General features: G+C 58.8%; 1 protein-coding gene across 5 annotated transcripts in view; it reads right to left on the bottom strand.

Annotated features, from left to right (window-relative positions):
- BEGAIN (brain enriched guanylate kinase associated) overlaps nucleotides 1-27,644 on the bottom strand; it is a 46,545-nt gene extending 18,901 nt beyond the window's left edge. Inside the window, exons 1-2 of one of the 5 annotated variants that reach the window (XM_074365030.1) lie at nucleotides 27,541-27,644; nucleotides 10,408-10,436 (exon numbers count right to left, since the gene is read on the bottom strand). In XM_074365030.1, the coding sequence (XP_074221131.1) occupies nucleotides 10,408-10,436; nucleotides 27,541-27,582 (71 nt within the window). In that variant the 5' untranslated portion in view covers nucleotides 27,583-27,644. Of the gene's footprint in view, nucleotides 1-10,407; nucleotides 10,819-11,429; nucleotides 11,540-27,540 lie in introns of those variants that run through there. The other 4 variants (XM_074365033.1, XM_074365031.1, XM_074365032.1 and 1 more) reach the window with 4 other exon arrangements.
- Nucleotides 27,645-27,958: the final 314 nt, after the last annotated feature.

Here is a 27,958-nt window from a genome sequence, read left to right as displayed (position 1 = left end):
CGTGAAGAAGAGCAGGACCATGGCCAGCCGTCTGTGCAGGGGACACAGCTTAAGCAAAGGCCGGGAGGTGGGAACATCCTGGCCAGGGCCAGGCTGTCCCCTGGAGATGAGTGTGGCTGGAGCCCAGGCTTGGCTCAGCTGGCAGAAAGCCCTGAGTGCCTGGCCCTGAGTGGTGCCGAGTATCCGGTCCTCCCACTCAGGGCCGCTCCACAGCCAGGAGGACTGGCAGGGGGCTCTGGCTTCTTGGGGCTGTCCCCCTGGTGGATGAGCCAGGACGGGGAGCCCTAAGGAGGAGGTTTCCTCAGAGGGGCAAGGTGAGCCAGACAGTCGGTCCCAGGGAGCCTTCAGGGCCCCCACTGTTTGGGGGCCCCTTGAGCACGCCTGCCTGCCCCCTCTTTCCCAGCGCCCAGCCCTGCACGGCTGGTTGTCTATTCTCTTGCCTCCCGTTCTAGACTAGGGGCCTGCAGGTGCTGGAGGTTGGGACAGTGCACACTTTGGCCCTGGACCCCTCCCCTGCCCTGAGTCAGTGTTCGGGGGCATCTGTGGGGAGGGTTGGGGGATGGAATGACCATGGGATCGGCCCTACAATCAGTGAGAGCTCCCCACAGGGCCCCCAAATTAACCTTCCAGTGCCTGCCATCCCTGCGCCGGATCCCTGGTGAGAAGGGGCTGCTGTTCAACACTTTGATGATCAGGTTCATTACTGCCCACCATGGAACCCACTCTGGCTTCACTAATTTGACCCCCCCTACCAGCTGGTTCAGCACTGCAAACAGACACGGGTGCACATTAATTGGATTGGTGGGCGGGCCTGTTTTTCGGAATTCTGGGGATCATAAAGATAATCAGGGCTGCGGGAGGCTCACTGATGACCCTGGACTGTGGGGCAGAGGGCAGCCTGCCCCAACCCAGTGCTCCCTACATGCCCCAGGGCCCCTCCGGGATGCCCTCGGTCCCTGGTCTCTCTGCCCTCACTTCCCCACCTCCTCCGCACCTCTCCACGCCCACAGGGGACAGTCTTGAGGGCCAGACCGAGTCTGGGAGAAAAGGACTGGAGACATCACGGTGGATTTCAGCATCAGACAGTAACTGCAGTAAGGCACTGAGGCCGAGGAAGGAAGCTGCCTTTCTGGGCCTCAGCCTCGCCAGCTGTAACCAAAGCCCGAAGGGACACTGTGACTATCACCTCCTTCTGGAAGCTTCCCCTGAGCCCACCTCTTTCAATCACCCAGTAAGACCTACTGCGTGCCCTTGACAGGTTCCTCACTGAAGCCTCATCCAAGGCCTGGCAGGGAGGGGGGATGATGCCCATTGTGCAGATGAAGGAATTGTGGCCCGGGGGGCAAGGGCCTTTCCCGAGGGCACCCAGCTGGTGAGCATAGGAGCCAGGATAGAACCCTCCCCAGGGCAGCCCCTCTGAATGTCACCACTAGTCACCCAGCCCTTGCCCCCCGGCCAGGACACAGGACACAGAGGCTCAACACCCGCCCCGGCAGAGCACCCCCACACTGTCAGCCACGAGGGCTGAGGAGCCCACGATACCTGGTCCTGCTGCATTCACCCAACAAACATCTTGGGTATTCCCAAATCTGCTCCATCTCCATCTTCCCCACCTCCAGGTATCCCCAGCTCAGGTAGCTCCATCGCTCGGGACAGACACCTGGGCCTTGCTCCTGACGCCAATGGCAACACCTCTGGAGCCTCAGTGGGCCTGTCAAGGGACAGGGGTGATGCGGCAACTCTCAGGCTGTCGCGAAGGTGGAGTGAGAAAGTGAAGGATGGGGCCGGGTGCCGTGCCCAGTGTGGAGCAGAGGTCCAGATCTCAAAGTCAGGGCTGGTTTTCTGCCTGTGGTTAATGGGGGTGAGGCAGAGTGCTGAGAAACAGGCACACGGCACATCCTTCCTCTAAAATCCCCAGCCACCACAGGGACTGGTGATGCACCCTCCCTGGGAAAAGTGCAGACAGTCTGGGGTGCAGCAGAACTGGACCCCGCCTCTGACTCTGAAGTGCTCTCTCAGTCCGAACTCAATCTAGGACTGCCAGTCACACCCCAATGCCCCACCTTACCAGGTCCTCTCCTTCCCAATGCAAATAATGCCACCTGCTCCACGGTTGGAGAAACAGGGCCTGAACAAAAATGAGAGCATCTGAGAGAGGGGCAGGCAGCTAACAGCCAGAACCATCCCACACAGCACTGGCCACGCTGCCAAGCTCCACATTCACAAGTTCATTCTCAAAACAACCTGCTAAGTTAGGTGCTCTTATTATTATCTGCATTTTGTAGATGTAGAAACTGAGGATCAGAGAGGCTCAGAAACTTACCCAAGTCCACCCAGCTAGTAATTGGCAGACTAAGACTCAAATCCAGGTAAGTCTACCTTTTTAACCACATACTTCATCAGGGAGGCTTTGCAGAGGAGTAGGGGACTCAGACGGACTGTGGGAACAGGAGACTGGAGGGTGGGAGAGAAGAAGCTAAGAGAGAACAGCCCATTTGGAGGGTCCCTCTAGAATGCCCTGGCTCCTAAAGGGAGAAATCAAAGCCAGGCAGTCATTCACAGCTTAGTGAGAATTAGTCCGTAAGACTTCCTCCACCAGGATCAGGTTTAGAAGTGAGGCAGAGAGCCTTGAGGACCACACTCAGGGAGGGGCTGGGCCTGTTGGGGTAGTGGATGGGGTGGAGGAGGCAAGAAGTGGAGAGTAGGAAGTCTGGAGGGAAAGGGACAGGAAACACAACAGCCTGATGGAGACATTAGGTAGATTCAAGCAGGTAACTGGCCCCACCCCTAAGACACCTCGTCTTGATTTGGCAGGTCCCAGGCCACAATGCCAGCCAATGTCCTGACCCTGGACAAGCACCTACAGCATGCCCACTCTGGCTGGGGGACTGGGGTGTCCTTTGGCGCAGGGGACCTGCCAGAGCAGGTGTGCCGCAGGGGTTTGCCAAATAAAAGGGGGCACCCCAGAGCCACAGGTGAGAGATCATCCTGTGCACCCCAAGCCCACTCCTCCCCACAGCTGCCCCCATCTCAGGTGACAGCAAGTTCATCCTTTCTGCCACTCTGGTGGGCCTCCTTGTGGATGCCCCCTTTCCCTCACACCGTATGTCCAACCCCTCAGGAGACCCTGTCTGCTCTCCTAATGCATCAGAATCCGACCTCCCCTGCCCACCCCCGTCGCCTCTGCCTGGTCTGAGCTGCCATCACCTCTCCCTCCCTCAGACCCTGCTGCCCAGGCCTCCCAGCTTTGCCCTTCTCCACTGCCTCATCCCAGTGCAGTACGGACCTGACCCTGGCACAAATCCGCTCGCAGGGTGAGTGACCCCAACTCACCCTGAGGACAGGGGACCCCTCTTCTCCTGGCTTCCTAATCACTGCTCAGCCACTCTGGCCTCGCATGGTTTCTTACAGGTCAGCTTCCTCCTCTGCACCTTTGCACCTGCTGTTCCCTCTGCCTAGAGTTCTCTTCTCCAAACATCGGTGTGGTGTCCACCTTGCCAGCTCAGGGCTTCCCCCAGGGACCACTGTCTCAGGAGGCCTTCCCACGTTGTGCTGCGGCGAATGACAGCCCCACCTCCACCCGACACCGCCCCCCCTGCCCTCCTGGTGTGTGTGTGTGTGTGTGTGTGTGTGTGTGTGTGTGTGTGTGTGTTTCTCCCCATAGTACTGGTCACTGTGATATTTATTTATTTTTAAAAGTTTTCTGTCTCTCCTAACTAAAAGATATTTTTGATCACTGCTCTACCCCAGTGCCTACAGCAGCCTCTGGCAAATAGTGGGTGCTTGATAAATATTTATCAAGTCTGTGATCGAAAAACAAATTCAGTCCACAGTGACGACCCCCGAGGGGCAAGATGCAGAGACTCCCAGGTGAGAGAAGGAGGCCCCAAGGGGAAGGCGGGGCATCATGGAAGGAGCAGCTGTGCCCAGGGCTCAGGTGGCCACACAAGGGCTTTGGGTCTTCTGAAGGGTCGCTGGGGTCTGGGGGACTCAGAGGTGCACCCTCAGCTCTGGATTTCAGGAAGGACCCTGGTGTGGCCCTGAGGAGGGACACTGGCAGGCAGTAGGAGGTCTGCATGTCCGGGCATCCACGGGCCAGTGGGCTGCAAATTTTGGCCCAAACACAGAAAGGCCTCCTGTCATGAGCCAGTGTCCAGCTGCTCTCGGAGGCTGTGGCAGTCCTGGCCCCAGAGACCAGATAAGACACTTTCTGCCTCTGGCCTCCGTTTCCCCAAGCCCCTCCAGCTCCGTGATCCCTCCTGGCTAGGGGCTGGGAGCCTGAGAAGGGCAGAGCTCAGCCACCATGTGAGGAAGTGTCCCTCCTGCCCGAGGGTCTTTGCCCCTGTCAGACCCCCTGCCAGGAACACCCTTACCCGACTCCTCATCTCAGTCCAAGCATCTCCCTCTCAGGAAGGGCTCCCCCAAGTCCTGTTGAGGCCAAATCCATCCACTGGAGGCTCTCACAGCTCTGAGGGCCTCTCAGTGGGTAACTTTTTAAAAAATAACTTAAAATACCCACCTCTCCCCAAGGGCCAAGGGAGTAGGGAGGCGGGCACAAGTGTTCCCCGACACTCCTCTTTTGCAGGGGAAGAGTGGACAGCCCCCCTTTAGGGCATCATGAAATGTGGGAGTAGCTGTTCCCCATCCTCCTTCCTCACTGCTCACCACAGTTCAGTCTCATGCAAAAGCATTTACTGAGCATCTACTATGTGACAGTCCTAAGTGCTGGGGATCAGCAGCAAGCTGCTCTTCTCGAAGGAAGACAGATAGTAAATGAGACAAATAATAAAACAAATTGAGAGTCAGGTGGGGACCAGGGAGATGGAAAATCAAGACAGGGAAGGAGGAGGGTTGGGGAGGGGCTATAATTGTAAAAGGAGTGAGTGGTCAGGACCCCCTAGCCCAGGGATGACATTTGAGAAAGATGTGAAAGGAGGGGAGGCAGGGAGTTATGTGGGTATCCAAGGAAGAACATTCCAGGCAGAGGGAAAGGCACATGCAAAGGCCCTGGGGCAGGAGCCTGTCTGATGTACTTGAGGAACAGCAGGGAGTCCTGGTGGCTAGAAAGGAGTGGGCGAGGGACTCTTTGGAGATGAGGTCAGTGTGATCTGACATCTATGAGATGACCTGACAACCGTCTGTCTCTACTTCCAGGACGTCGGCCTGGTACTTCCCCACAGTGTCTCCAGCATGGAGACCAGCGTCTGGCGTGAGCAGCACTGCAACAGACATTGGTGATACGAATGGATCAGACAGACATTGGTGTATGAATGGATCAAACAGACATTGGTGATATGAATAAATCAGACAGACATTGGTGATACGAATAAATCAATTGGTGGACCAGAACATTTAGGTGTCTGTGTGCAAAGAAAAACAAAACAAAACAAAAACCCCAAACCAAGACAAAAACCAAAACCACAAAAACAAACAAAACTCACGAAAGCCCATCTAACCCCCAAAACAAAACAAAACAAAAAAAACACACAAAAATTTAAAACATAAAACACTAAAAGCCCCCCAAAAACAAAAACAAAAAAAAAAATTAAAAACATAAAAAAGCCACAAAAAGACAAAAAAAAACCCCCAAAAACAAAAAACCTGAAAAAACAAAAACAAAAGCAAACCAAAAACCCCAAAGAACAACAGAAAGGAGCCCAACCTCAAAACCACACACATAAAAATCACTTTCAATAGCTTCATGACATCAGAAGGGTTCCTTAAACAAGACACAAAAAGCTTTAATCAGAAAGTAAAAGCCTACAACATTCAAGAGAAATTCAACAGAATTAAAATCAAGAACTTCTGTTCATCAGAGGACCATTGAAAGAGGAAGAAGTAAGCAGCCAGCGGGAGGTGCATTTGCCACACATGTGACTGACGAGGGCTCTCTGAAGAGCTCCAAATCAATACGACAATTTGATGGAAAAACACACAGAAGTCACAAACGAGGAAGCCCAAATGGGCAGTAATCCAGGGAAGTGCAATTAATGCCACCTCCAGGAGCAGCTCCCTGCCTGCGGCCTGACAGAGCTTTGGGGGGGTGGGTGGGGGGTGCTGTGGAGACACAGGAAGTCCCAAGTCCCACAGGGAGGGTGTGGCCTCATTGCCTACAGCTGGTCAGGCGTGAGCATCCCGTGCCCCGGCAGTCCTGCTCCGGGGGACCCCCGGGAGTGCTGCGCGTGTCCCCTAGAACTTGGGCAGGACCAGTCAGGGCAGCTTCACTCACAGTGGTCCAGGCTGGAAGCCGCCCGGACGTCCATCAGTGAATAAACAGACTGCAGTGACTTGGCTCACAGACGCCGCTCCCCAAGACGGCCAGCAATGGGCAGCTCCACGCTCGGCCCGCTAAGGATGCCTCTCGAAAACAAGATGTTTTGCTGAAGAAAAAGCCAAGCTGAAAATCACAGGCTAAAAGATATCATGTACGTGGAGCTGCGGACCCGGCAAAACGAAACGGAGTCAGTTAGGGAAGCTCCCGGGCAGCCAAACATGAAGAAAACAAGCAACCGTTTCTGGGAAAAGCGGGATCCTGGAGCCCTCCGGGGAGCCGGTGGGGGCTGGTTAGGCAGGGTCTTGGGGGTGGGGGGGCCTGGGAAGCCGGCAGGATTCATCTTCTTGACCTGGGTGGTGGTCGTCCTAAATTTAACCTCTAGAATGGCACAGATATTTATTACTTTTTCTACATGCCTATCACAGTTCACAACTTTGAAAAATCATATTGTGGGGGGAGGGGTGGACTCGGAACAGGAATAGCTCTGGGTTTCACGGGCATCTTCTGTGTCCCAGGTGCCATACAAGGCAACTGACCCACTTTGCTATACGACGGAGGAGGGGACTGAGGCTCACACAGAGGAAGTGGCTCGCCGAAAGGCACGCAGCCGACAAAGTGGCCGCGGCGGGAGCGAAGGCGGGAGGACCCCATGCAGAGGAAGGCGGCGGAGGGGATTAACTTGGGGCTTAGCGGGCGCAGCGGCTCCGCTCACGGAGAGCCGCCAGGGACTCGCTAATATCTGCAAATATTTGAGTGTCACCGGAAGAGTTTTTCAAGCAGTCAGAGGCAGGGCAGCTGAGTGAGTGAGGGGCAGGGGGCACACATTAAGCCAGAGCAGAGGTGGCCAGACTTGGGGGAGCCTTATGGCAGGCCAGTCCCTGGCAGGCATCGGGGCTGGAGATATCGAGGGGGGTCAGACCCAGACTCCACTCTCAGGGGCTTCCATCTGGGCGGGGAGGACAGGGGACACACCCCCTGCCTCCACCGCCCCCCCCCCAGCTCCTCACTCTGAACACATCCTTGCTTCCTCAGACCCCCCCAGGACTTTGCACCTCTTGGAAGGCTTGTCCTGTCTGTCTTCCATGCAAACTCCTATTTATCTTTCAAGCCTTAGCTCAAATGTCCCTGCTTCCAGGAAGCCCTCCCTGAATCCCCAGTCCAGAATGTCCAACCTGGGATCCCTGAGAGGGTGTGGTAATGGGCTTGTGACTCTGTTCTGGAGGGCTGGCCTCTCTCAGCACCAGTACAGGACCTGGTACACAGAGTGGGAATGAGGCCACTTAGGGGTGAGGGACAAGAGGGTCACAGCAGCCAGACAGAAAAGATGACAGGGAGGACAACTAGTTTGTCATGTGGACAAGAAGGTGAGTGGAAGGGCATTTGGAGCAGAAGGAACAGCATGGGCAAAGGCAGAGAGGCGTGATGGTGACAGCTAGTTTGGGACTCAGAAGTGGGGCTGCAGTATGGGGTGGGTGGCAAGGAGAGGGACTCAGGCAGAGGGGCTAGGGCAGGGCGAGCCCCAGCTGTGTATCTGCCCACAAAGGGAGCCACTGAGGGTCACAGTGACACAGTCCTTTTGTTCATTCAACAAATATTTACTGGACCCTCCCATGAGCTGAGTGTGGTTCTGGGTACTGGATGTGTGTGTGTGTGTGTGTGTGTTTGTGTGTGTGTGTGTGTGTGTGTGTGTGTGTGAGAGAGAGAGAGAGAGAGAGAGAGAGAGACAAGTATTGGATGGGGCAAAGGGCCTGCCCTATTGGAGATCAGTTCAGATCCTTAGGCCCAGCTTGCACTGTGGACCTAGGGGCGGGACAGGAGGTGGGACCTGGGCACAGGGCCATTCCTCTGGGCACCCCACGACCCCTTCACTTGGACCACAGATGAATCTTCTTCTGCCTGGAAACCCATGGTCATGCAGCTTGGATGCCCCAGAGTGAACATGTCCCTGGACCCCTGCTGTGGGCCAGGTCCCAGGTGAAGCCTGTCACCCACAGTAGCTCACGTCATCCTCCCAACAGTCCTGCAAGGTAGGGATGGTTAGGACACCCACTTTACAGATGGGGAAACTAAGGCCCAGAGAGGGTCAGGGCTTTGCCAGAGACAGGGTCCGTGGGCCCCCACACCCTGTGACCTACTCTGTGGGTGGCCATGCTCAGCAACTTCTCCTTCACCCTTCAGGGACTCTTGGTCCTGGACCCCTGGCACAAAATTTGGGGCAGAACCCTGCAGGGGCAACATCAGCACTGGCTGGGAAGAAATGGTCCAGAAAGGCCCTCGAGGGGTCCCTGAAAACACTAATGGGGCGAGAGAGAGAGGAGGGCAGGACAGTCCCCAGTTCTAGGAGGCTATTCGGGGTCCTGGCCACATGGGAACGCCCCGTTCCCACCAGCTCCAGAACTCTGCTTCTGCTGAGAGGCTGTGTGGCTCAGTGCAGCCCAGAAGGCTGGGCCCTGGCCACTGCCACCAGCCTTCAGGATTCAGCTCAGGGAAGCCCTCAGCTCACCCAGCAAAGAGATGCTTGGCGCCCTCAGCAGCTAGGGCAGGGGATTTGCCCACCTGGCTCACCTGCCCACCCATGCTCCTAACCAGGCTGGGCCATGTCTCTGTCCCTACTGCCTAGAGCACAGGGACAGGGGCTCAAGAGCCTTGGCTGGGCATGGAGAGAGAGGGAAACAGAGCCATAGAGGGGACCTCCCCCTCCAGGCTGGCCTCAGGGTGTCACATGAATGCTACCTTGTTTTTCAAGTCCCAGTTGAGTTAAGTAGTGACCCCTCCCCATTCTGGTGGGGGTACTGGTGAGATGATAGCCGATAGGGGTATCAGGGAGGGTCCTGGCCTAGGGTCAGAGGCCTGGACTCAGGCCTGAGCTCATCTCTGTGGCCAGAGGCTGGGCTGCCTCTCCCTGGGCCTCATCATCACCTGGACATTGACCTTGACCTTGACACGGTAGGCCTGGCTGAAGGACATCTGGTTTTGGGTCTGAGCTCCTAAAAGACTGGACCCCTCCTCCCAGCCCAAGACAAATGGGTTCTGGCCCTGTGGGACCCACAAGGGAGGGCTGCACTCCAGCTCAGTGGCCAGAAGATGGCCCTGCTCTCATGTCCAGTCTGGGGCCTCTGTGTGAGCCCACCTGTCCCCAAGTTCCCACCTGGGCATTCCCAAGTGACTCACCCACAGCACTGAGGGTCACTTGGGAAGGTCCAGGGCCCTTCTCCCCTCGACCTAGGTACTTGCCCGGGAAGAAACTGGGCTCTGCTGGGTGCAGGCCCCTTGGGGAATGGGTGCACCTGGCTTTCTCCCCACCTGTGCTGATTCTGGCCTTGGGAGGGGCAAGACGTGGAGGGAGGAGGCCTAGAGACCCACTAGAAGGGGGTCAATAGTCCTGAAACCTAGCTGCCAGCGCTGGGCCTTGTGCCCACTCAACACCTTGGCTCAGACTCTGGAAGGAAAACACAGGAGGGGTGTTCCCAAAGTGGGGGTCAGGGTGGCCAAGGGAAGTCGTGAATATTCAAATCCACTGATGGCGGGCCTGCCGCGTGTAGTGAGCCCCGGGGAGTTCACTAAGGCTCAAAGTTTAGTACCTGGAGAGAGGCCGAAGGGGACACTCCCCAGACGCCGTCGCGGGATTTCCCCCAAAATGGCTCCAAAACGCGACTGCCACGGCCAGCCTCGAGGACTCCATCCCCCACCCCCGCCACCACCGGGCGGAAACTTAAAAGCTCAGAACCAGGCAGCTGTCAGCTGAGGGGTGAGGGGACCGGCCGGCGCGGGGGACCGGTGCGAAACAGCAGGACCAGAAACCCCGAGGGTCCCTGGGGACAATCGAGAGTCCAGGGCAGGGCACTGGGGATCGCGGAGGCCCGCGCGCCGGCCGGCCTGGCCCTGGTGGCGCTCGCCCACACTCAGCCGCAGTGGCCCCGGCCCGGCCGAGGACCCCCGCGCGCGCGGGGCTCCCCACTGTCTCTCCGAGCGCACTCACGCACCACACACAGGCACACCGGCCCGGGCCAGCCCCGCTAGGTGGCTGCGGGCTGTAGATGCGCTCGGGCACAGCTTTCTTCCCTCTTCTTCCCCAGCGCCCCCATTCCCGACCCTGGCCCCGGGAGCCGCGGCACGGAAGACGCTCCACTCACCTGAGTTTCTCCATGTCTGCAGCAGAGGCCTGCGAGAAACCAAACGAGAGGGTCAGCAGGCAGGAGGCGTGCGCTCCGCGGTCGCGCAGGGCTGAGCCGGGCACAGCGGGCACAGGCGGGCGCGGCGGCGGGGCACCCCCTGCGCGGCTCGGTTGTTGCAAAGTCTGCCCCGCGCGCCCCCAGCCCACACTGCCCGGCCGCGGTGCCTGGGACTCAGTGGGTGCGCGGGGCCTCGGCTGAGTAACAGGTGAGCCTGCCCGGGCCGCCGCGCACCGAGTTACGCCCCCCGGGAAGAGGAAGGGGCTAGCCTGAGGACTCGGACTGCGCTGCCCGGGGCGATCCCAGTCTCGCCTGCCCGAAAGAGAGGGCACCCGGCTCGGCCGCGTTAACTCTCCGGCGGCCTCGGCCCCCGCTGCTCCCCTCACCGCCCCACCCCGCCCGTTAACCCTTGCAGCCCCGCGCTCCCTCCGGGAGGAAGCCAAGCCCGGAATTGCAGAGTCTCCGAGTCGGAGAATGTTCGAATCGGGCAATTGGGGGCCGTACGGGAGTGTAAAACCTGACAACGCACACGATCCGAGGGGGAGAGCACTCGGGACCTCAGACTCCTCAGTCAGGGACCCTGCTGCCCTCAGCTTCTGGGGTCCGGGCCTGTCTCGCCCCTCCCGGGCCCGAGGGATTAACCCTTGCGCCACCGGCTCGCCGGCGGGGCTCCCCGCCGGGCTTGCGCAGACCCAACTGCGCGCGGCTTTGAGACCCTCCCCGCCCAGCCCCGCGTAGCGGGGCAGCCCCTCTGCGGGCCGGGCGGGGGGACCACCCGCTGCCGTTAACCCTGCGGGCGCCGGCGAACGACCCGGACTGCGAGCGGCCCGGGCGGGACCGCACTTCCTGCGCGGAGCGGGGGGCGCAGGGAGGGCTCTCCATCGCTCGGGAGAGGCCGCTCCCGGGGGCTTTTCCCGTCTTTCCGTGCCATGCCCGGCATTAAAGGGGGACAGGGGAGTGAGCCTAGGGACCATGCGACACACCTGGGAAGACTGATGACTGCCCATCCCGGCCCCTCGCGCCGGGCGCCGCCGCCGCGTCCGCCGGGAGCGCGCTCCGCTCCGGTCCGGGCTCCAAGCCGCCTCCCCCACCGCCCCGCCGGGCGAGGGCGCAGCCCGGCCGCCAGCGCCGAGCTGGAAGGCCCTGCCGGGGGGCCTCCGTCAGGCTCGGACACCAACTCCCCGGGTGCTCCGGCAGACCCTCCCGGCACTCCCCTGGCCTCAGTTTCCTCACCTGCACGCTGGGGTTGGGGGCAGGGGGAGCAAGACGAGGAGCTCTGCTGCCCTTCTGCATCGCGGACTGCGGAGGGGCTGGGGTGCGGGAAAGAATTTCAGAAGACAGGATCCCCAAGGCGTCTGGATTGGCAGCCAGACACAATCCCCGACGCTCGAAAAGTTGTCGGAGACCACGAGCCCAGACCCCTCTATATACCCTCCTCCCACAAGACAAAGAGCTGGCCGATTGGCCAACACCTCCCCGACGCCCCCTATGTACCCAGGCCCACCTTGCCCAGGTTCCCATCACCCGGCTCAGCACACTAGATCCCAGCATACAGCAGGCGCTCAATAAACACGGACAGTGCATGCTTGAATCCTACACCTCTGCGGCGTGTCTTTCCCTGCCTCTTTCCTTCTGGCTGTGAGTTCCGGGCAGGAACCCTGTCCCTTCACCAGGGCACCCCCAGCACCCAGCAGGCCTGGCCTCCACCCCGCCAACGCAGGGTGGGAGGAGCCCTGCGTTCGGAGGGTCAGCCCCAACCCCAAAAGTCCAAGTGTTCCATCATCCACCCACGGTTCCTCGCTCATTTATTAGCTCTGGGTTCAGTTCTTGGGGTGGGGAGGCGGCAGCAAATGAGGTGAGCCCTGCCCTCCAGGGGCTAATGGTTGAGAAATGAAACCTCGGCTCCTGTCCTGGGAGTCCACCCTCAGCAGAAGGACAGAGATAATAATGACACCACCACCCGGCAGCCCTGCGAGCTCATAGCTGTCCAACTGCTCCTCAGGGCAGCGACACCGGCGAGGCCGTCACTCCCATTTTACAGATGAGGAGAGCAAAGCTCAGAGAGAGCCCAGCTGGGCCTGGACCCCATTCCTCAAAGATCTTCCCGCCCAAAGGCTGGGGACACCCCTCATATGTCTCCAGTTGCCTCAGTCACTCACAGTGAATGACCTGTCAGGGAGTTTGTCTAAAATTAATAAGGATGTATTAAAATTTAATTATAAAAATTTAGCATTAATTATTTATATTGAATGTTTCAGCTCTTCTAAAAGTTCTGTCTGGGAATTTCTCCCCCAAGAAGGGACTCTAGGAGAGGCTGCTGAGTTGCCCTTATGGCAGGGGGTAGGGATGGGGCGGGGCAGAAGGCTGACAAGGAACAGGAGGGGATCTAGTCCCAGTACCTCAGCAACCCCTCCCTTCACTCGGCTGAAGCCTGGCTCTGATCCTATCTTGATGTCTCAAATTCTCCCCAGACCCAGTGCCTGTGTGGTAACCATTGCCTTCACCCTTAAAGGCTGCCTCCTCCAGGCAGCCCTCCATAGAGACCCAGTGGAGTTGTTCGGTTTGGCCTCCACACCAGGTGTGTGCTCCTTGGAGCAGGGGCTGTGTCTCTCCCAGCTGTGTTCCGGGGTTATCCAACACCTCACCTGGGGGTGGGAGTTGTGCGCGAAGCTCTGGTTGCACGTGCAAAGAGCAGTCACAACTGTGTGTGGTGGGCCCTGTTGGGAGGGGCTGTGCCTTTGGCAATGGTCTTGCTCTGCCCCACATTCAGGTGTTGACTCTGCAATCCATAACCGCAAGATCTGGGGATGTTCCTGAGATGCCCCTCTTTTGGATGAGAGTACCCAGGCCAGAGCATGAAGTGGGCTTGCTCAGAGTCACCTGAGGCTAGCAGGGGACTGCCTGGTGGGCTGGGCAGTGGAGAATGGGGGCACTGCCTGGGTCTCAGGCCAGAGGAGGTGCCTCCATTATAGGAAGCAGGCAGGGGCAGGTGGGGACCAAGGCTGTGAGAGACCTGTGAGAAGTCCAGCGTCCCTGGTGTGAAGTGAAGGGGCAGGAAACACCGCCAGGACCCCTCTGGCCCCTCCAGGGGACTTCAGGCAAGGCGGTCCCAGTGCTCTCCTGGTACAGGTGGGAACACAGGTGGGCACTTGGGTGCTCTTAGACAGACAGTCCATCCCTGCCCTGGGCACTGTTGCTCCAGTTTACCCCACACTCACAGCCCCACGCCTATTCCTGCAGCATACCTGTGACCTTGTCACTGTCGGCACCAAACTCTTCCCTTGTTCACTCTGGGTGATCCAGTCCAGTGACCATCTGTATTTCCCAACATCAGACAAGTCCTACTTGTTGGACAAACTGGGCTGTACATGCATCCCTGCTGACCACCGCAGCCCTGACACCTCACTCCTGCCTCCTTTCCCTATTCCTGGAGAGACTCGGAGCTTCCAGAAGTGTGGAGGTTTGGGGCCAGTCTCTCAAGCTGCCATCCTCCCAGTGGCACCTGGGCACAGTGACTGATGCACTCAAGGGGCAATGAGGGAGGCAACTGTGCCACCAGAAAAGCCTCAGTGAGGGGTTGGTAAATACTGACTTGCCCCTGAGTAACCATCTGACCACACCCCCATCACCTGCCCTTCACCAGGCACACACTGGCCACAGTGGCCACTTTGCTGGTCCCAAGCTCACCCAGCTCACTCCTGCCTCAGGGCCTTTGCATATCTTCCCTCTGCCTGGATTTTTACAGGGCTGGTGCTTCTTTCTCTGAGCACTCATTTAAGGAGCCTCTCTTTCCCACCAAATGATTTCTCATCACATCCTATCTCTTTGGACTCATTCTCTTTGGTCATTTGCCTGCCCTCACACTGCCCCTGCCCCTGCCCCTTCATCAAAAACGACAGCCCTGACAGCAGGGCCCCTCTGCTTCAGGCACGGTGTCTCTATCCCTGTGGCCTGGCACAGAGGCCTCCAATGAGCCGAATGCCTGCATGAATGCAGTTGCTCTGAATCCCCAGCCAGTGGCATCTGCTCTCCACCTGGAGCAGCCTCTGGTCTGCTCTCACAGCCCCCACCATTTGCACACCACCCCACGCCCCTCCCTCAAGCCCACCCCCATCCTGGGGGCACCTGACACCACTTGGTACCCGCATGGCACACAGGGACCCCCTCTGCTGGTGTGCGTCAGTCCTGCTCTGGCCCCCACGAGCGGGTGTGTGAATCCTCTACTGGACCATCTGACCTGGTGGTATCGCTGCCCCTTCCCCTCCAGATCCTCCAGTTCCCAAAACTGCTGAGAGAAGGAAGGCCAGTTCAGTCAGGGAGAGGCCTGCTGGGTGCTGAGGTCCCCACTCTGCCTCTGACTCGTCCCTGGGTTCTGGGCCCCTCTCTGCGCTCCCTCGGGGCCTGTGCTCCGTCCCCTGGGCCCTCCTTAGATCTACTCTGGGCTTCAGTTTCCTCCTTACCCTGCTCCCCTACTCCCTTCTTAAGGAGATGAAACAAACTGAAGAGTATGGAGGGCAGAGATAGGGGTCAGGGAACAAATCCCAGATGTGGCCAATACAAGGGCTACCCTCTCCCACTGATGGTGACTTGGGCCTCCTCTGCACCTGTGTGACCTCAGGCAAAACTCTCAACCTCTCTGAGCTCAATCCCTCATTCAGAGAAGATGGAAAATCTTCAAAGGATATTCTGGGTGACAAGGTTGCCACATGCATGTTAGGGACTGTCTTGGGGACAGGGCTGCAGCCACTCCTGAGAGCCAGCCTTTTAACGTAATCATTCATGCTGGACTCTCTTTGAAGATGTTTTGCATCACTCCTTGCCTTCTTGCATTCATTCAACAAACATTTACTGTGCAGTGCTCTAAGGGACCCAGCAGTGAACAAGCTAGAGGAAATTTTCTGCTCTCACGGTGCTGGGATTTTCACACAGGGAAGCAGATGACCCAGGACATCAGTGCAGCACACCTCCCCCGCCAGGTATGGGGGGGCGCCTGGCCACCAGCGGGGAGCGGAGACCGAGCTGGGGGCCTTGTGGGCCATTGCCAGGACTTTGGCTTCTATCTTGAGTAGGTTGGAAGCCCCTGCAGAGCTGAACAGAAGATTGTCCTGAGGCTGCCTGCAGAGGGCACACAGAGGGCTGAGTGCGGGGACCAAGGAGTCCAGCCAGGTACTCAAGTGGGGACCAGGGTGGAGGCACTCAGATGCCCCGACAGACTAGAGGTGGGTGTGAAAGAATCACCAAAGATGAGGTCACGTGTTTTGGCCTGAGTAGCTGGAAGAGGGGTGGGGAGGAGACCAAAGTGCAGGTCCAGAGGTGTCTACCAGACATCCCAGTGGGGACATTGACAAGGGGGTAGGGACATGGGTTTGGAGTTCAGAGTATGGTCCAGGAGGTGTGAATCTGGGAGTGGTCAGCATGGAGACAACACTCAAGCTCTGACACTGGATGAGGTCCCCAACGGAGTGAGTACAGGTGGGGAAGGGGAGGGGGCTCTACTCGGTGAGGGTTCAGGGTGGGGGCGGAGCCAGCCCAGGAGACTGAGAAGAGGGTGGGGCGGGTAGGAGCAGAGGCGGGGTGTCACAGACTGCTTCATGGGTGAGAAGCTGGCCTTGTGTCCCTCAGCATCCCCCAGAGGGCTCGCCTGTGCTGGGCACACAGTGAGTCCTCCGCTGGTACCTTGGCCAGAATACCAAGGTGAGCTGGCTTTAACTGATGAATGGGAGAGGGGCGAGTGCTGGCCCAGCAAGCTGGGGCCTTGAACCAAACCTTGGCTTGGGGCTGCGCCCAGATGGGACCAAGAATGTCTTTCCCCTTGGGATTCTGGAGGACCTCGCTGTACAGGCTGAGAGGTGGCTGGTCCCATCCCTGGCGGAGCCCAAAGCTTCCCTGGGCTCCGCAAGGCCTCAGGTTCCCAGCCCGAGATGCAGATGGGCCAGGCCTGTGGCTGCAAACTGGCCTCCTGAGCTAAATCTGGCCCACCAGCATGTTGTATTTGGCCTGCAAGAGGGTTTTAATTTTTTTTTTAAACATTTGAGCCAACATTTAAAAATTGGGAGAGTTTACATTTTAAAATCCATATTTTTGGCTTCTTACTGAAATTTTGGAAGATCTGGCAACTCCGGCCCACATTCCCACGTGGCAACAGTTGGGAAGCAGGGAAGCAGCTGCCCTCCTCCAGAGCACCTCGGGGGTCCCCCACTGGGGAGAGGCGCTGTCACACATTAAGCTGACCCTCCAGATGGGGAGACTGAGGCTCAGAGAGTGGAGTAGCTTATGTGAGGTCATTCCGTGGATAGGGTCCAAACGCAGCTCTGGGGACTTCCAGGCCTGGTATCCAGGGTCTCATCACAGCACCACTGGGCTGCTTCAGACACCCCCAGCCTGCTTCTTCTTCCATGACCCCGGCCCTGTGCTTCTTGCTCTTCTTCTGACCCTTTTGTTCTCAGGAATTGGCTAGCTCCAGTCATTCACACTATAGTATGAGTGAGCCTTGGTACCAGGTCTGTGATAGTGACAGCTGGAGGTCCCAGAGACCTTCTAGCCACCTTCTACGGTGGCTTCTGGTTTGCTGGGCAATGAAAGGGCAGATCAGAGCCTCCCATGATCACTCAGCCAGAAGGGGCAGAGGTAGGACTAAAGCGCTGGGCCCTCCCCTGGTTTGTGGCTTCCTCCCAGGAGCGGTTAATGATGTGACTCCAGGCGCTGTCCTTGAGAAAGGGCTTTCAGACTGATGACCGGAAGCCAGGGGTCTGCCCTGCTTGCCCAAAGCTCTACCTTCACCCTGGGAACTCTCCGGGGACACGAGCCTGTCCAGGCCAGGAGGGCGGCAGGTGCAGGGAAGTGGGTAGAGGGGCTGTGGCTACCATCGTCCTGGGGACTGAATTCCTGCTGTGCGCCAGGCACCATCACCCATTATCTGGAATCTCCTCCCTACACACAGGAGGACACTGCTGGGGACATGGTTTGCCCTGGTTCACTGAGCCAGAGAACAGCCCAGCCAGGACCCTGCCAGGCTCAGGTCTCTGAGCCTCAGTTCCTGGTCTGTGAAATGGGGCTGACCCTAGTATCTCTCTCACTGGCCTGTTTTGAGTATTTGATGCAAGGCTGGAGCTGAAGGGGCCCAGAGTAGATGCTCACCATGTGATGTGATGCTGGAGTTGGAGGGGTGGGGCCTGATGCTCACCTCCCACTTCAAGGAGTCAACAGTGGCTCCTTGGGAAGGCCCAGTGCCAGTCCCCTACTACCCCAGCACCAGGTCCCTGAGGCCCTGTGCTGAGGAGGCACATGCGAGGAGCCTTAAGACGGAATCCTCTAGAAGCCTGGACACCATGGGGCTCCCCCGGGACCCAGTGGTCCCCTGAATGAGGTCTGCAGAGCCCAGAGCAGAGGAGAGGAAGGGGTCTCAGATCGCCAGGACCTGGAAGAGGCTGGGGACACGATGCTTCTTGGGTGCCTGCTGGATCCTTTCCCCATGACAAAGCAAAAGAAAAATCATGACCATTACTGCCTTCTCATGGTTGTGGAAACCAAGGCCCAGAGCGGGTGGGTGACCTGTCCAGGTCACACAGCAGGTAGCATCCTTGAACCAAGTCTACCCTGAGCTGAGGACCCCTGGGCTAAGTTCAGCACAGCTGGCCCAGCAGACCCCAGGGGAAGGGCCGGTGGGCTTCAAACACCCAGAACTCTCCACCAGCCACGCTGCCCCTGGGCCCTCCCTGGAGAAAGAGGCAGCCCAGGTCATTGGAGGCAAGTGGCGCGGAGGAGCAGAGCTGCAGAGGGGGAGGCTAAGATGGCCTGTGTCTGGCCCCGGCTCCTCTCATGACCTCCCCTCACCTGTCCTTTCCCTACACGCAGGGAGTGTAAGGATGGCACAGACCCCCTGAGGGTGCACTGAGGCCAGGGGCCAAGAGCTAGAACAGCACTGGTAAATGCTCAGCAAGCATCAGCCATTGCTGCTGCCCAGGATTTTGTTTTTAAAACAGTCTTTCTCAGCAGGGAGGCCATTCTTGGAGGGGCCTGTGAAAGATCTCCACCCACCTGGCCCTGCCAGCCCACCTTGGTCCTGTGCCCAGAGAAGTCAGGGACAGGGCAATGTCAACAGCTCGCAAGGACCTGCCCTGACTTCAGGAGATATAGATGGTTTGGGAGACAGACAGTCAGCAGCAAGGTGGGGGTGCTGCCCAGCACAACCTGATCCCCCAGGACAGCCAAGCACGTCTCACCAAATCTTTCTGTCCGTCTGTCAGAGGCCAGAGTGTGTGTGTAGAGGGGGTCCTGAAAGGGAGACATGCACTTACATATGAAGACCTCAATCCAAGCCCAGACTCCCCAGGGTGGGGGCCTCCCCACAAGCAGTAGCTTCTTAGAGCCTCAGCTTCCAACTCCATAAAATGCGGGCAGCTACGAAGGATGTGAATCCACCTATCTGCCTGACAGTGCTGCGACATCCAACCTCACGCGGATGTGTCTGAGGTTCAAAAATTCAAAGGTATGGTCATATGAATCCCGCGGTAAAACGCCAAGGGCTCTGCGGTATTATTACTGCTGTTGTTGTTGTTCACTCATGTGCGCTCAGTCCAGAAATAGTCTGCCTGCCCCAAAGCCAGAAGCTTCATCCTAGAGATCCATTCTTTTGGTGCTTAAGGTTTTTCCAGCTACAGTGATTATAAGAGGATGTGATGGGGGAAATCGGAGGAGGTCAGCCAGAAGTTGTGGGGAAATGCATATGGAGGGAGGAGGGAAGGGGCTGCCTGCTGGGGGACAGGCTGGGGCTGAGACTCACCCGGCTTGGAGGCCTCCTGGGGGAGGCAGCTCGGCCTCCTTGTTTGCCACTGTCCATGCGAGGCCCACTGGTCTCCACGGCCCGGCCTGGCCCCCCTCCGCTTGCAGCCTCCGCTGCTGCCTCCGAGGACAGCTGGGGGCTCAGGGCCAGGGTCTTCTCTGGAGCTGCAGCTCCTGCAAGGGGCTCCGGGGCCAGGCCGGGGCCTTCCTCATCCGGGGAGGGCTCTGGGCTGCGTCCTCTGAGCCCCCGGAAGGCCTCCAGGGTCCCGGGGTCCAGAACCCGCACAGTGACCTCATCCAGGAACCTGGAGAAGGGCAGCCTGGCCTCCCGTCGGCGGCCCAGCCGGGCCAGAGGGCCTGTCCCCAAGGGCTCTGGGGTGGACAGCAGGCCAGGTGAGGCCTCTGCCTCCTCCTGACCAGGCTGTGCTGCCCAGCCGGGGTGAGACGGTGGGCCCTTGGGGTTCCGGCCTGAGGTGGGGCCTGGTTTGCTTCTTTGAAGGTGCTCTCTGCAGGCTTCCTTCCTGAGGGCTTCAGCCCTGGACTCTATGAGGGAGCCGTGGCCATTCTGTCTGGGGCAGCTGGGGTCGGGGCCCCGTGCCTGGGAGCCAACCCCAGAGAGCATCCTCCTCAGTCAGTCCAAGGTCAAGCCTCTCCCCGTACCTCACTGACCCCGACTTCTCTTCTCCCATGGGGCTGGGATCTCTATGCCCACTTGGGAAGCAGAGGGCTCAGGGCCACCCGTCCCTCAACGGCCAGAGTGATCAGCTGAATGCCCGCCTGTCCATCGATTCAGCGAGCACGTGGCAGGGGGCCTCCTGCCCCCTAAATTGATTCTCACTAAATGGGAGCTGGGCTTCAGGGCTTAGAAAGCACTAGAGAAGAGAAGGTCATGTCCTGGGCTCTGTGTCTGCCTGGGGAGGCAGCCTGCACTGACTGAGCACCTGCTGTGTGCTGGGGTCGGGGGAGCCCTGGGCTGGGCCTCACACGCACCACTCATCACGTTTCCTCAACTCTGCCAGGTGTGGTGCTGAGGGCAGGGACGTGGGGAGGCAGGCAGTACACAGATGGCCACGATGACTGTCACAGCAGGGTGAACATGGGCCTGAAGGAGGGGAAATTAGAACTGCCTCCATTTGGCAGAATGGGAGGCTGCGGCGGAGACTGTTGGTTGCCCACTGTCCTCCTACTCTTCCTTGATGAAGAACCCTCATTTTATTCTGGGAGGCAAAATACACAGCATTTCCCAGGCTCCTTTGCAGCCAGAGGTAGCCAATGAGATATAAACAGAAATTATTACGCATGACTCCTTAAAAGGGATCAGAAAGCTTGCCTGTGCCCTTGTCACACCCATTCCCAACCCTCTTGCTTTTTATCTGGAACATGCAAGTGATGGTTGGAGCTACTGCAGCTACACTGCGCTATGAGGCAAACTTGTGCAGAAGCCATACATAAAGGCTGGAGAAGCAGAAAGACCAAAGAACCTGGGTTCCTGATGACCACTGAGTCATCACACCAATCCTGGACCACCTGCCTCTGGCACTATTTTAATGAGAGATATAACCCCCTGTTTTGTTTAAATCATGGTTATGTCCAGGCTCCATTACTAGCAGCTGTGTGCAATTCCTCACCGATACACAGGGGATAAGGTGAGGAACCATGGTTGACAACACTATGAGGTGAGAGCCTTTGGCACATGGGGTCCCAGGGTGTAGTTAGATAGATGTGGGGTGGGGGAGATTACCCCAGAGAAGGGCCAGAGCCAGGCCCAAGCACTTGCTCCTTTGTGTGAAGAGAGACACACCTAACCCTGGCATCACAGGAAGCCAGGGGTGCAGGCAAGACTCCATCCCATGATGCAGCTGCATGAGTCAAAGGAAGGCTCACTGAGGGGTGGCAGCCCCAGGCCCTTGGCCACGATCCCCAGCGCTGACTTCCGGTGCTGCTTGCAGTATGGCCTAAGCCCTTTTGGTACTGCCTGCTCATGACCGTGTGTCTGGGGCCTCTGCCCATCTGGCAGTGCCTAGATGTCTCACATCAAGTGCTGGGGACCCCTTTTTTCCGGGCTCAGTTGGACACCTCTCTGGATGCTCCATAGTACCTGTGACTGAATGTCTGAGAAGTTTAATGAACTCAGCTGCCCAAAGACAGGGACAGGGCTGCCTGGACCCTCCCCTTCTCTCTCCCTAACCACCTGGCCATGGCTGTTTAGCTTCAGACCTGGCTACCTCCCTCCAACCTCACCATCACCTTGCTGATCCCAGGTGCCACCATGTCTCACCCGGACACCTGCAATCCCCCCACCCTGGGGCCCCTCCCCATGCTAGTCTAGCTTGGTCCATTCTAAAAACATGCTGGTGTGAACTTTTAAAATCACAGACCAGATAACCAGACAATGTCACACATTCATACACCCTGCAAGGCCCTGATGGCCCAGCCCACCCCAGGAACTTCCATGTAGTTCCTGAATGTGCTAAGCTCTATCTGATCTCAGGGCCTTTGCACTTGCTGTTCCCGCTGCCAGGAGCACTCTCATTCCCTCTCTCCTCCCCTCTTCTCATCATCTAACTCCCATCTGACTTTCAGGGCCCTGGTTCAACAGCCTGTCTGCGTCCATCCTCCAGATCAGATCAGGTACCCCTGTAACAGCCTCTTATAACTCCTGCTCTTCCCATAACACTTCCCCTAACTGTAACTGATATATTTGCGATTATTTGTGTATGATGTGAGTCCTCCCTAGAATGTGAGCTCCGTTCTACTCCAGCTCTCCTCCCGGGGCCAGGCCAGGTGCTCAAGTAGCTCTCAAATGAGTAAGTGAATGAAGCACAGATTCAGACTGTCAGTTCGCAAGCATCCCCAGCCTGGGGTGGACCACCTCTGGGCTGAGCCCTGGGGAAGAGCACCCGGGGAATCAGGGATCTTGGACTCTTGGGAAGGCCACCGCGTCTCCACCCACCCTTGCAGTCCCTTGCAAGTCGCCCCCTTACACTTAGACAGCCCCTTCCCCAGCACAGTCATCTCGCCCTGTTCCATTGCCAGTGGCAAAAGAACACGGAGGCTGGCAGATTCAAGGTCAAATCCACTTCCCACACCCCAATCGGCCTTGGGCAAGTCATGTCCCCTCCTCATTGCCACGTGGGGACAGAGCAGCCCCCAGCCCTGGGGCAGGGAGAGATGCCTGCTGGATGCCATCAGCATGGAGCCTGGTTTCTAGTAGGGCCTCATGACCCATTAGCCTGGGGCTCTAATTTGTCCATTCCCCTAGTATGCGTGGTCGTAGGAATGCTATCGGGGCCCTGGCCAGCAGGTCCTCTGAGCCTCTCCCAGAGTTGCCAGCTGCATCAGACAAGTTCCTGTTGTCATAACAACCCACTGGCTCTCAGCCGCCTGGGCCCGAAGCCCTGGAGGATGCTGTCGGCTGCCGCGGCTCGCAGCCTGTGCCTGCTCACCTCTCAGCAGCCTGGGCTGCCTCTCCTGAAAGGGCTTCCGGCTCCTGCCATGGCAGCCCTGGCCTCCTGACTCATCTATCTCAGCCCCGCTTCCTGAGCCCCTACTGTGTGCCAAGCCCCACATCATTGCCCAAATCCTCAGCTGGTCCTATGAGGTGGGACGGCTCTGAACTCTTTTTCATGCTTAACGGAGCCATCTCTCATGGAGTTGAAGTGACTTGGCTGAGGTCCTGTGGCTTGGATGTGGCAGACCTAGGGTGGGAACCCCAGAGCTCATGCACTCATGCTCCGTCTCACTCTGGGACACCTTTAGTCCCTCCTCCACCACCGGGCCCCACCCTGCTCCCATGGGTGGGCAGCTGGTGTCTGTGAGTTCAGAGAGAGGGTGAACACAGCTGCTGGCTGCCTCCTGGGGCTGGAACAGGGAGACCCGGCCACAGGGCGGCAGTGGGACCCTGCCGGGGGCGGGGGGGGGGAAGGAAGGGCAGGCTGAGCAACCACTAAGAGCTCCCAGCATCACCTCACTTACCACGGCAACCCTCCAAGCTAGGACTCGCTACCCCATTTCAGGGAGGAGGACATGGGCTCCAAGGAGTGACTGGTAAACAGCCACGGCCTGCCATATGCCAGGAGGGCAGTCACCTTCCAAGCCTCCCTCAATCCAGTACAGAAATTTCTAGTGCCGTCCTCCACTTTTACAGACGAGGACACTCCAGGGCTGAGGATTCTTACACTTGTGCTTTGCACCACCCTGCCTCTGCTTCCGGTTACTTCTGTGCTGGCCCAAGAACCCTCCAAGGTGGCCACAGGCCCTAGCGTCCACGTCCACGCACTGTGCCACCAGATTCTGCATTCTGAATTCTGCCCCAGACTTTCTTCCTCAGAAGGGGTGTGCACTTGAGCCATCCAGACCTCCCAGGACATCTCCCTGGACAAGGAGTTCCTGCAGGAGTTCCCGCTAGTCACCTGTCTTTCCAAGATGCTATTCCACTGCCTCATTGTTCCCTCAGTGTGTCTTCCAGCCACACATAACTGGACAGACCTAATAGCCCCCTGCCCTCTCCCCAGCCCTGCAACCTCCCTGCTACGGCATCACAGAAGGGGAGGGACTGGGGGTTACGGGAACAAGATGCTCCACCTGTCTAACCAACCATCCTTCCACCTATCCATCCCTGTAACCAATGACCTGTTAGCACGTACCCATTCATGCATCAGTACTTCCTTCCTGTCATCCATCACCCATTCATCCATGTATCCATCCTTGTTTTTTATATCTGGTATCCACACATCTATCTGTCCATCCACGGATGCATCCACCCATTGACATGTGTCCATTTGTGCTCTGATCCACACTTCCCTGTCTGTATCCATGCATTCACTAACACACACTCAAACACTTATCCATCCACTCTTCCTGTATCCAGCCATCCACCCATCTGTTCTTATATCCATCGTCTTACTGACATTACCCAAGTTCCCATCCATCCACCTCAGCATCCACGCATTGACTGTAACTATTTAGCATCCATCCATTTTCACATGCCTGTATCCATCCATACTCTGACACATACTCCTTTATCCATCCAGCCCTTTATTCATCCATCTGTTGACATCTATCCATTCATTTTAGACCCTCCCACTCATTCATCTATCCATCATGCCATTTGCATGAGAAATCCACCCTTCTATCTATCAACCCACCCACATATCCATCCATTGATATCTTGTTCTGTCCATCCAGTCCTGCATCTTATCAATTCTTCCATCCATCCACTCATTCATCCTTACCTATCTTGCCACTTGTATCCATTGACCTCTCCTATCCATCTACCCCTCTAGGTTTCTATCTGTCCATCTGGTGATCTGCTCTGCTACACACCGCCCATTATCATCCATCCACTTATGACCCACCCACCAGCCTCTTCAGTCCACCCCACATTGCCTCTCCATCTGCACATGCTGGAATCCCAGCGCTCGCACCTGCACCATGACTGGAGCTTTCTGTCTGTCTTCCCCAGGCTGGCCCAGGCCTAGTCCACCTCCATCCCCAGCTTGGTTCAGGGTCTGCTAATTGAACAGATGCCTACAGTTCCCTGGCTGGCTCAGAGCTAGGCACTAGCTGATGCCCACCCCAACAAGCCCCCAGGGGTGCTGGGGTAGCCTCCAGATGCATGGGCTGTTGGAGCCGCTGCTGGGTCCCCTTCCTGGCTGGGGGGGGGGTGGGCAGTGAAGGCCCCCACCACCCTCCTAGCACCTGCCACACTAGTCAAGGTCTATGTCTCCTGGCAGACCGTGAGATCTTGAAGGGTGAGGTCTGTATCAGATTCACCTAAATGGTCCTAGTGAATGGGGCAGAGTGGGGTGCACGGTGAAAGTATGCTGGGGGAATGTAGAGTTCATTCACCTATTCACTCACTCACTCACTCACTCATTCATTCCTGTAACACTGAACCAATAGAAACAGCTTTACTCAGCTTTTCCCAACACAGGCTGCCAGGAGGGCCTGCTCTTGGGCCTCAGACGTCACGCTCCTCTGCAGGAGAGAGGTGCTGTGCCTCAGACACTGAGCCCCAGAGAGGGCGGGGCCTTGCTCAAGGTCACACAGCAGATCAGTGGCAGAGGAGGAACTGGAACCCAAGGCTCCAGACTCCCATCCAGGCCTCTCCTCCAGGCTAGTGACCTACTCTAGGGCAGGAGTGGGAGCCCCGAAGGGACCCTAGGAGCAATTCTAGGCCAACACAGTGAGCCTGGGGTCACCCTTGGATTTGTCACCAGGGATCTTTACCTGCTTTAAGGGGAAGAGTCACACACACACACACACACACACCCATCCCATGGCCAAGCCCTTGACCTCCACACTCCAGCTAGACTGGGCCTTCTCTGATCCTTGCACTCTCCCCTCTCACCCCCAGGCCTTGACCCAGGCTGAGCCCCTCCTGCTCCTCCTCCCTCACCTGTTCAACTCCTACTCAGCCTCCTGGGGCTTGGGGCATTGCAGACAGTCCCCAACCACACCCTGGATTGGTAGACAGCTCTCCTCTCATTCATTCATTCTTATATGTCATTGAGTGCCTACAGGAGTGGGGTGCACTTCCAAGTGTTTCCGTGGAGATGATGTGTGAACATTCTTCTCCAGGGCCTGGCACACAGTAGGTGCTCAGTAAAAGAATGGCTACTGTTGTGGGCCAGACTCAGTGCCTAAGGGTCTTTGAGAGTGGATGGGGGATCATCTTCCAGACTGCTCTGTCTCCCCTCATCTCCCTGACCTGGAAACGCCCCACTCCCAACACCCAGCCCATAGAAAGCCAGACCCATACCACGGAGGCTCTCGGCAGCCCTCACCCTGCCCACTCAGCGGCCCAGGTGCGAACAGCTCCAGGTTCTGAGAACAAGAGGAACACATAATGTCGGAATCTATAAATATGAGACAATAGCTCGGGAGGGTCCCCCGCAGCAGTGCAGCCTCTCCGCGCCCAGCGCCAGCACTCGGCAGCCAGGAAGAAGCCGCATCTGCCGCATGCCTGCCTTTCAGTGCCGCCCTGATTATAGTGAGAGTCAGGAAAATTAAGGGTTTTCGGGGACGCTGCCAGGGCCCCGTGCTGCTGCCTCCCCGCCCTGTGTGTCACAGACGCCAAGCAGAGCTGCCTCCATCGACCACTTGCCCCAGCCAGCGGTGGCATGGCCGGCCTGGCGGGGATGGCACACAGTGTGCAAGGGGCTTCTTTCACAGTCCTCACTGGCACTGGGAGTGGGAAGGGCTCTCATGCAGGCAGTGGTGGGGTAACTGGAGCCCAGTGAAGAGCAAACACCTGTCCACGGCCCCAGGGATCTAGGGCACTGGAGCCTCCATAGAAGCCAGGCCCGTGGAGACCTTGCCCTGCCTTCCAGGGGCCCCAAGGCCTTGACCCTTGGCTGGCTTGCGGTCTGCAGCTGACCTTGGCCACCCAGGGCTCCACCTTTACAGGCACAGCTCACTCGGCCACCCCCACTCACTCCTGGGTGCCTACTCTGCTCCTGTCCCGCTGGGCCGGGAGACTCCAGGATGTCGCCCACACTGTTTCTACCCCAGAGGAACCACACTGGGGATGGGGTGGGGCCCAGGCGAGGAAGGAAACACCTCTAAACCAGGCAGGAAGCGGAAACGCTAGGGCAGCGTTCTCATCCAACAGCGCTGGGGTTCAGGGAGGGTGGAAGCTTCAGCTGAGCGGCGCTGGGCGAACCTCCCCTCCCTGAGCCTCAGTTTCCTCGCTTCTGAGGAGAATGAGAGTACCTGCCTTGCAGGTACTGAACGAGATGGACGGTGTCGCAAGCCCACGCGCTGCAAACGCTCAGTGATCAGCCCCTGGTCCAGCCTCCTTCCGGCTCCTCGACCTTTCCCGGGCGGGCTGGCGGCCTCACCGAGCCCTGACATACGCAGGAGGGGGCCTGCCTGCCTGCACCCTGGCCACCTGCCCGGGACGGCGGCGGGTCCCAGATCCTCGGGCCTCGCCCTGGCCCCCTCGTCCCACCCTCCCTCTCGCGCGTGCTGGAGGTGGCGAGGACCCCGCAACTCCGACCCCGATGCTCGGGTTGGCCGCGCGGGGGGCAGGGCGGCGCGCCGAGGCCAAGTCCCCGCCCCGCCCCGCGAGTGCCCGGCTCCCGGGACTGCCCGGCAGCCCCCGGCGGCCAGCGGAGCGCTCATGGCGGGGCCCTGGCGCACCGGCACCGGAGGGGGCGCCGCGGGCGGGGAGGAGAGGCTGGACCGTCGCCCCCCTCGCGGGAGGGGGGACGCTAGTCGCCTCCGGCGCCGTGCGGAGACCGCCCCGCGGCGTGGGTGGCGCCCGCCCCGCCTCCGCGCGCCCTGCCCTCCCGGCTCGCAGGTACTCACCGCCCGCCGGAGCCGGCCCGGCCGGCGGCCGCCCGTCCACATGGCCCTGGGGCAGCCGCGCCGCTCGCTGCCGCCGCCGCCGCCGCCGCAAACGCCGCGCTCCGGTCCCGCCGCCGCCGCCGCCGCCGCCGCCGCCGCCGCCGCCGCCCCCGGCCCGGGCCCTCCCCACCGAGGCCGAGCGCGCCCGGAGCCGGCGCGGCCGGGGCTCCCCCACCCCGCCCGGCTTCCCGCAGGGAGCGCCCGCCCCCCGCCCCCAGCCCGGCTCCCCGCCAGCCCCGGCCCCGCGCAGCCGCGGCTGATTCAGCGGCTCCCCCCGCAGCGCCCAGCCCGGGCGCACTCGGGGGGCGCGGGGCCGGACCCGGGGCGCGGGGTCCACGTGGGCCGGGGAGCCGGAGAGGGAATGACGGCGGGGCAGGGA

This window comes from Camelus bactrianus, chromosome 6 (genome assembly GCF_048773025.1).
Source record: "Camelus bactrianus isolate YW-2024 breed Bactrian camel chromosome 6, ASM4877302v1, whole genome shotgun sequence".
Taxonomy (NCBI): Eukaryota; Metazoa; Chordata; class Mammalia; order Artiodactyla; family Camelidae; genus Camelus; species Camelus bactrianus.
This window is presented reverse-complemented; position numbering and strand designations above follow the sequence as displayed.